Source organism: Triticum urartu, chromosome 5A (genome assembly GCF_056163025.1).
Source record: "Triticum urartu cultivar PI428250 chromosome 5A, HENAU_Tu73, whole genome shotgun sequence".
NCBI lineage: Eukaryota > Viridiplantae > Streptophyta > Magnoliopsida > Poales > Poaceae > Triticum > Triticum urartu.
Window position 1 is genome coordinate 361540461 of NC_141877.1, and position 9354 is coordinate 361549814.

Genomic DNA, 9354 nt, shown 5'->3' on the forward strand with positions numbered 1-9354 from the left:
TCCGAGCACCTATCGATTTTCTTATGCACATGCATTAGTATACAACTGCTACTCTCAAGAAAATACACCGAGTACATCCAAGCAGGAATTAGCCTTCTATCATGTTTCTCTTTGAGAACAACTGTGTTGACCTCCGGTATTTCGGAGACTAGTTTTTCTCGAGTTTGTTCTATCTTTCACAGAAAAGAGTCATCTCTTTTGTTCTGTGCCTCTGAGTTTTTTTTTATTCCAGGTGCTACAAGTGGTTACAATTTTTGAGAGGCTTACTGGATAGCTTGGTAGTACAACCAAGGAATCACACACTCTCACGGAGGGCCGTGTTTTCCTCCCGGCCGTTCAATTAAGGCCTTGTTTGATTCATAAGTTCTAGGACTTTTTTTAGTCTCAATTTATAAGTCTTAAGTCCCTATCTGTTTGGTTCTTGAGACTTAACATGGACTAAAAGACCATATTATAACTATAAGTCCCTATAAGTCTCTCCTTGAGAGTCTTATTTCATAAGTCTCAAATGCCCACTTTAAGTCCCTAAGTCCCTCCTGTTTGGTTTAGATGGGACTTATAGAGACTTTTTTAAGTCCCTAAACCAATGAGTCCGTGGAAACAAACACCCTCTAATAAACATGCCCAGTAGTGTCGAGAATTTATCTTTGGTACTTCCGACACAATTAATTTTTTTCCTCGGTAACTGCTCTCTCACCCTGTGCGCATGTGCACACGCGCACCCCCATACCCCTTTGTAGTAAGAGAGGTTGTTGAGTAGTTTCGAGAGTTCTTTGAGAGTAGATCCCTTGTGAGTTCGAAGCCAAGATTATCCCTTTCTTGACCTCCTTCATTTGTGTTCAAATATCTTTGCTTCAAGCCTATTGTAGAGAGAAATCACATGTTTTCTTAAGATGTTCATTGCAGATGTTTTGAGCAGTTCATTCAGCCGAATTCGCTTGTTACTTTTGAAGGGTTTGTGTGTGTCTTCTAGATGGTTAAAAGTCACTTGAGATACTTCCAAGTTTTGGTGAAGGATTCAAAAAGTTTGCACAAGGGCTGATGACCGCCTTCTTCGTGGAAGATCAACTCCAAGTTAAGTCTTGACCTTTTATGGTACCAAGTCATGATGTAACAAGTGGCCACACGCTTAGCGGGATCTTTGTGGGCAACATTCTCATGATGGTCCGAACCTCCATCAACGAGTAGGATAGCGCCAATTATTTGAACCTAGGTAAACCATATGTTTTTTTGTTCTTGGAAAGAGGCACCTATAGTATAAATAGGAACCGAAAGTCACATCTCCAAGAAGTTGAATATAGGTGGTGGGATAATACATTAATTCTCCGGACCAAACGAGCAATGCTCACTTAATTGCTACGCAATGCTAACTTGTAGTCTTTTGTGCCCAAGTTTGCTTTTCGACATCCCACAAAGCTACGGGAACATTTATCTCTTTTGAAAACATCATATGCCTCCTCTCCCATAGAACTTAGAACAAAAATTAAGAGCTTCCCACATGAAACTCGAAAGTTATAAACTGAAACCTTACTGAGACCCAACAAACCCCCAAATGTTTAACTAACACATAGACATAATTCAACATTTTTTTGAACTTTGAACAGTGCTAAGAGATCATTTGACATAATTCTGAAGCCTCCAACTGAGGTTAAGATTAGCTTCTCGACAAGGTATTTTCACCTTTTAAACTAAATTTTAGATACCTTCTTGTTGAAATCAAGAAACTTTTCTCTGCATATAGGAGAACTTTATAACTTCACACTACATTTTTGTCCAACTGAAAATGAAAAGAAAGAAAACCTTGCATTTTGCATGATTTTAGTTAGTTAGATTAGTGCAGTAATTCTGGCATGATTTTGATGGAGAGAAAAGGGAGACTTTAAAGCATCTCCAACAACAACCCTATTTTTGGACACGAAAACATGATGAGCAAGATTTAAGGCACAAAAATTGCCATTTTTGTGCACGAGCAAGTGCCATCTCCAACAACAGACCTATAATAGGGCAAAAAACATTATTTTTTTGCACGAAACAAGGCAAAACTGCTCCAACAGCCGCCCTAAAATAGGGTGGAAGTGGCGGCGAGCCTATAGGGGTCGGCGGCAGGGTCGGAGTAGCCGGCCATGGTACGCAGCAGTCGGCGGGCGGGCATATTTAAAGGTTTCTGATCGCATGCAGGCGTCCGAAACCAACCTCGCGTTTTTTGCGCATCTGCCAAAGTGCCCCAAATTTGCTGCACGAGAAGCCTCTTTTTCGGGCTGCCTAATTTTTCTTACAAAAAAAAAATTAAGATTGGCAGCTGCTGGAGGCCTGTTTTGATCCTTCATGTTCCAAAAACGACCGATTCCTAAGGATAGGGCTGTTGTTGGAGATGCTTTTAGTCAGTTAAGCCCGTCATGATTTTGATACATCTTGCGTCATATTTGAGTAATTTTGCATCTTGTGCTTCTATTCTTGCAAACACCTGAGTTTCTACCCCTCAAAAAAAAAAATCCTGAGTTTCCTTTTATTCATTCCTCCTGTACAATCTGTTACCACGCTCCAAACCACCATTGCTGATCCAACCTGTACTGTACTGTACATACGTACTGCTCAGTGCTCAGGCAGCCAACATCGCTCTCCTCTCTCGGCCAACTTCTGGGTCATGCCATCAATCATGGCCTAAACCCCGGCCCTGCTCCTCGCCGACGCATTATCTCTCCCTAATTAACACCTACATCTACATAATGCTGCAGCCTGGATCCTGTTCTTGATGCTGATAAGCAGGAGGAGCAGGGTAGGAGGAGTAAACCGGGTAGGACGGAATGGCGTTGTACTGCTGATACGCGGGGTACGTGATCGGCGCAACCGCGTTTTGAGAGTAGCCGCCGCCGCCGCCACCTTTGGAACCGACACCCTCCTTGCCGCCAAAGCTCCCGCCGCCGTCGCCGCCGTATCCATAGCCGTCCTTCTTCTTCTCGCCGGCGCCGTACCCATAGGCGGCGCCGTAGCCGTCCTTCTTCTTGTCGTCGCCGGACGACACGCTGAGAAGCTCTGCGTAGCCTAGGCTGCGCCGGAGCACCGTCGTCAGCGTGATCGGGTCGACGCCGTCCCCGACGATGATGATCTTTTCCCCCTCCATTGCCGCGGATGTCACGCCTGTCGAATTGAATTGAGCACCTCCTCGTAAGCACAAGAAGAAGATGGAACGACGGATTATGGATTAACTGTTATTTGTGGCTTGTTCATACCTGACATGCCAACGGCAGCCTTGAAGGCCTTCCTCCTCTTCCTCTCATCATCCAGAGCCAACTTGAGGACAATCTTTTGCTGCAACAAATATCCAAAAATTCAGCACGACGCACAAATTTGAGCAAACGGAACACCAGTCCTGGACTGGAACAAGACAAGCAAACTGAATATACCTTAACCATCTTGCAACTTGCACAAAGTCTCACAGAATCTCCAAGCTAGCTTTGACAGTACACTAGCAGACTAGCTAGCTACTCGAAGAGTTGTTTTGCTTTTGTGCAATGTGACAGATGCAACAGATGAGCCGCCCCTTATGAGCAAGAAGACGTCCTGGCCTTTTATAGGCAGGCAGAGAGAAGAGGGACGAGGGAAGCAGCAACGAAGGGTCTGGAGAGAGAAATGTGGCCAAATGGGACAAACAACTAATCAGCCAATCAAACAGTGCATTCTCTATACTGAATTATTGACGCGCCTGGTTCTGTGCCAAACGCCCGAGTTGGCTGCTGCTCCTCCCTGAAGCTCAATATCGTATTAGTGGTTGATACTCTCTGCTCGGTGCTAATGCGGCAGAAGTGTCCACGCATTTGCTCTTGCTCCAAACCAGCACACAGCTCTCTCTCTCTCTCTCTCTCTCTCTCTCTCTCTCTCTCTCTCTCTCTCTCTCTCTCTTCAGACAGACAGACACAAAGATAACTTGCTAATCTCCTCTGCTGGCACATTTTCGTGCTGTTGACAGTTAACCTCATCGAAAGAGGTGTTGAAATATATAGTCTGCCTGTTTTTATGAGTTTCGGTTTTTGAATGAGTTATCTGAAGCATGGATTTAATATAGTATTAAGAGGTCTCAAGTTTAAAGACCCTCTCAACGCAATATATAATACGACTTTAAATCGATCCGACGTCTAAGTCTAAATAAGCCTAGATGAGAGAGAGATTGTCAAAATGTATTGTCTGCATGTCTTCATTAGATCCGAATTTTAAGATAATTGATTGAAGCATGAATTCAATATAGTATCCAAGTCAAGAGGTCTTGAATTTAAGACCCTATCAACCGAGACTTCAAATTTAGTCAAAGATCGTGAGGGGTAGAGACATAATTAGTTTAAACCAATAATGACTTGGCTTGTACTCTGAGCCTATCCCACATTATACTTCTATATATACCCTATATGAGGGTCAAATCAATACAACAGATATACATGATTTTTTAGAGCGGTTAGTCCAATGACAGTGATCAATAGGTTCCTTCACCTTTCCGTAGAGCGCCGCCCCTAAGAGATTAATCTTCTCTCCTCGGGGGCGCCGCACCCGATCAATCAAAGATCAGATCCGTTCCAGTAGATCAAACAGTACTAGATTGATATTTTAAATTAGGCAAATCTTCTATTTCTAAATAGCTACAACACACTACCTATTTCTCTAACATACAATTATGCCACATAAATAAGTCATGCATGCAAGTCATAAATTTTACATTATATTATTTTTGCATTACTCTATGCATGCAACACACCACATCATCATCAATTTATGCATGTTAGTCATACTTTATTCTAGGTTTTTTGCGGGGTGGTCATAATTTATTCTTTGCATTTTATTTTGTGTTGACAGTATATGTGTTGGTCGGTTGCACCATAACTATGTAATTCACCTTCACATTTGGTTAGAATTGACATTGTTTTAATTCCAATTCATTTTTCCCTTCTTTTATATCATTTGTATTTTATTCTTTTGTTAAGACTGCATTTGTTACCCATTAATTTTAGATGTTTTTTGTAGCAGCTTCTATGCGTTCTTTTAGCAAGTTTTCGGGAGCAACGCGTCGAATAATCATCTAGTAAATCCAAAGATCAGATCCAATTCGATGAGGATACACCAACCTCTGAACGATGAGGATCCAATTCGATGAGGTACGGCGGAAGCGAGCGAGTGAGCGTCCGGACCAGAGGGACGCAGGCGGCGCACACGATGACGCGGCGCACGCGAGGACGAGCCTACGCCTCCATCCGCGCGCGTGAGCGCCATCGATCCAATCTAGAGTACATCGATAGCGCGTATGCATCACCTCCAGCTTCATCGCCTAGTGCGTCCATCGTCCACGTGCAGACAAGATGCCATGCAATGCATGCATCATCACGGGAAGGCCCTAGAAGCTATACGCTTGCATATATACAACGTACGAGAGGCACGGGAAGGCACTGGAAGGTACGACAGTGCATATCAGGCCATCCACACACAGGACAAAGTGAAGGACATCCATCGGAGGCTGACTTCGATCCATCTGCGTATAAAGTCATCCTCGACTACACGCGCGCCGATCGTAGCCGCCGATAAGCGAGCATTGAACATTAGCTGCATTGCATAGCCTTCTTAACTCAATCTGGTTATACAAATGCAGCCTCAAATGTATCATCTGTAAATTGTTTGGTTGTCTGCATACCCTTTTGTCTTCATAGGCTGAACCACACTGTCTGGTGTTTGGTTGACTGCATGTTAATAGACAAATCCAAAACATGATGTTTGGTTGTATGTAACGTCTGATGTGTAGTAACCTTTTTGGTTAGTTGGTGAGATTACCAGCACACTTCAACACAACCATGTGGCACACATCATAAACAGAGCAGAGTATAAACAAAAAGATCAACAACTTAACAGCATATTTCAGATAAGCAGTACCACACTTCATAACAGTTCAACGCATAAACCATAAACAAAGCAGACTAGATGGTATTTAGAAAGAAGGTGCCCCGGCCCTAGTCCTTGGCGGCGAAGGCTTCGTCGTGCTTCCCGCACTTGTTGACGACCTCAATGCCATCGTCGTCGAAGATGATGACCTTGAGGGTGTCGGGAGTGAGGAGCTTGAACGTCACCATGTAGCCGATCTTGATATGATGAACGGCTGCGTAGGTGGCCCAACCCTGATCCAGGGTCACCCTGCCGTTCATCAGCTTCACCGTCACCTTTCAGGAGCAGCCGATGTTGTTCCTGAGCTTGAACTCCGTCGACACCGCGACGAAGTGCTTGGTGAAGTCCAGGGGCATGGGGATGCACTCAAACTTCGGTGCAAGGATGACCTTGCAGAAGTGAGTTGGGTCATCCTCCTGATGGTAGTCGTAGTTGTGGCGCTTGTTGCTGGGGGGCTCCTCCATGCGCTCGTCGTCGCCAACCTCAGGCATCTTCGGTTCTTCCTCAGTGGTGGGCGGCAACACAACCTCCTCGGGCATTGGATGAAGGGGCTGCTTGTCCTTATTGTCAACGGCAGGGAGCACCTCCGTGCCCATCTCATTGCTCTCCTCGATCTGCACATAATTGAAGTGCATGATTTATTGAAGAGCACGATTTATTGAAGAGCATGATTTATTGCTCTCCTCCGTGCCCATCTCATTGCTCTCCTCGATCTGCACATAATTGAAGAGCATGATTTATTGAAGAGTATGATTTATTGAAGGCACAACACAGAGTTCATGACTTATTGAAGAGCATGTAGTTAAAACGGCATGACCGTCACTCTTCTCCTCCTCTCCATCGCCCCTATATTTACTCACCCTGCCCACCACTACTTACCCACCCCTCTCTTCTCTCACTGTCAACCTTCCTCCTCTCCATCGCCATGAGTTCTAGCTCCAGCTCCAACGCCAACCCCTTCCCTTGGGGTATTGGTTGGAGGGCCTTCTTCCTCGGGTGGTCGGCTGGTGACCGCACCAAATTCGAGAACATCATGGAGGTGTGCTCGAACTTCGGCTCCATGCCTGACATGCAGAAGGAATCTGATGCAGTGCTCATGAGGGCCACTGCATAAGAGCTAAAGACGCTGATTCCTAACCCAGCGAAGGGCGCGATGGCAGTCGACATGATTCACCGGGCATGAATCAGGCCGTCTCTGACGACGCTAAACAAAGAAAGAAGTGGTCCAAGTACAAGAACTACTGGGCTCCTAATGGCCGTTGTGCCGCAGTGTACTGGGAGACGGCAATCGTGCCGCCGGCGGTCACCGGTGGGGAGCCTAAGGAGGAGGAAGAAGCGGTACAGATGCCAGCGAGGGCGCTGGAGCCAGGACGTCGTACCTGGCAGATCGACCTCAACTCCGCCGAGGACGACGACGACGACCCGCCGCCCCGCACGGCGATGAACAAGAAGATGAAGGCGAGCCACTCGAGCCGCCGCTCCGCACGCCCGTGATGGCCGCCGCGGTTAGCCGGTGTCCATTGTGTACCCCCAATTCCCCTTCTACTGCATCCGCATCTACCTCTATTTCAATCTTGCATGAACTAGTATGAAGTAGTATGAACTAGTAAGAACTACCTCTACATGCTTATCTACCTCTATTCCCCATTCCCCTCTCCGTTGTGGATCGAATCTATTGCTGGATCGAACGGGAAAAAGTAGTGCATGACGAACACAGAGAAGTGCTTACCGCCATTGCCGCGGGCCAAGAGATGATCCGCTTGCCGATGATTGAGTCTGGTGGTCTTCTTGCTATCCTCCGACCCATCGCCGCCGGTGAGAGTTGAGAGAGTGGGGGAGAGTGGGGAGAGGGAGCGGTGAGGCTAATAACTGCCGGCGCTTCGGGAAGCAACGCGGCTTCTCAAGCGTGGCCGCACGCATTAGCCACCGCCGCCCACGTGCACCGCTCGGGCCTGGCCCTATAGAAATTTCTGATTCGAGCGTTCCCAGAGAGCCAAGCCCGGGAGTGCTTTAAGGTTCGTGCCATGCGGGCCGAACAGTAAAAGCAAGAACCAATCGGCCCATTTGCGTCCCGCGCGAGCCAGGTCAGGCCTCATGCAGACAACCAAACACCCCCTACCGATCGAGCGGCCGTGGTGCACGGCGTCTTCACAGTACTTGTAGCAAGCCGTCGATATGTATCTGCATCCACACCTCCGAGCCGAGTTGCATCATCTACAACAGTTGTATGACTTATGACTACATCGCGGCTCGCGCCTAGCAAAAAGGAAACATCTTCCTTTTCTTTTTGCAGGGAAAAACATTTTTGTTGAAAACATATGTACATGGAGAAGAGATGAAAACATATGTAACTTTAAATTCAGTCACAAACATCTGCTTCATTTTCTCTAGGACTGAGGAGAGATGTTAGAAGTATAAACATGCTAGTTAGAGATAAGGAAGGATAGAGATAGAATTGGTTTAAATCAAATGACTTGTCTTATGCTTCAAGCCACTCCTCACATAGTACTTCCATATATACCCCATAGGAGGATCATATCAATACAACATATATGTAGGTCTCCTTTGATTTAAAGGATTTTATAGGATTTCAGGAGGATTGTTATCTTTAGGATTTTTTTCTATGTTGGGCCTTTGGTTCATGTGATTGAATCTCATAGAAATTTTTTCTATGGAATCTTTTATACTACATTTTATAGGAAATCTAACATCCACTTCAACCTCCTTTTACAATTCCTTTGTTTTTCCTGTGCCATCAAACACTCATTGCTAACCCTATAGGATTTAAGTGGGCATTGCCACTCCAATCATATACCTTTTTTCTATTCCTACGTTTTCAAAATCCTACGAATCAAAGACGCCTTTAGGGTTCTAATATTTTCTCCAAGAGGGCCCTAGTCTCCGTGAGGGGATTTGCGAAACGCAATGGCAGGGGCATGCAGATTGTGGGCCGCCGATCTGCGCCTAGATTGTCAATCTTGTTTGCGTATTTCATGTATTCGATGACGTATATTAGTATGCGTAGATTTGTATTCACATTGTAAAGTGAAAGCATTATACATGTTTATGTGGGTCCATTTTCAAAGGTACAGATATTTCGGTGAACACTGTATGTAACAAGTGCCTACTAAAACGCTAGCCTTGTGCTGAAACTGTCCATTGTGTTCTTCTATCCCTGTCCGTTCTTCAAGTACCCTCTGCTTCTCTTCTTAAACTCTTGTGTTCTAGTAGCACTGTTGTAGACGAGAAGCGATCCAAGCTATTTTGTTGCAAATCGCTCACATACGGCAACAACTGAACGACACTAGGAGATGTATTATGTAAGCTTATCCGACACAGGTTAGTCGATGTATTGTGGTTGATTCCCGCAAAAAAAAATATGTATTGTGGTTGATGTTAATTCTTCGACATGTTCTCGTAAGCACAAGGCATGCATAT

The 9354-nt window shown here is 45.4% G+C and overlaps 1 protein-coding gene and 1 pseudogene across 1 annotated transcript; both read right to left on the minus strand.

Moving 5' to 3' along the window:
• Positions 1–2566: 2566 nt before the first annotated feature.
• LOC125556001 (uncharacterized) lies at positions 2567–3541 on the minus strand. Its single transcript, XM_087522771.1, has 3 exons — positions 3405–3541; positions 3231–3309; positions 2567–3138 (listed from the first exon to the last, which is right to left on the minus strand). Exons 1-3 carry the CDS (start codon positions 3411–3413, stop codon positions 2720–2722), a joined length of 507 nt encoding a protein of 168 aa, XP_087378897.1. The 5' UTR covers positions 3414–3541; the 3' UTR covers positions 2567–2719.
• Positions 3542–5984: 2443 nt separating this feature from the next.
• LOC147971396 (uncharacterized) lies at positions 5985–7083 on the minus strand (annotated as a pseudogene).
• Between the last annotated feature and the right edge of the window lie 2271 nt (positions 7084–9354).

Bases quoted from the DNA above. Each gene is read 5' to 3' on its own strand.
- LOC125556001 (XM_087522771.1), bottom strand. The intron at 3,139-3,230 runs GTATGAACAAGC...TCAATTCGACAG, and splicing joins GGCTGCCGTTGGCATGTCAG to GCGTGACATCCGCGGCAATG.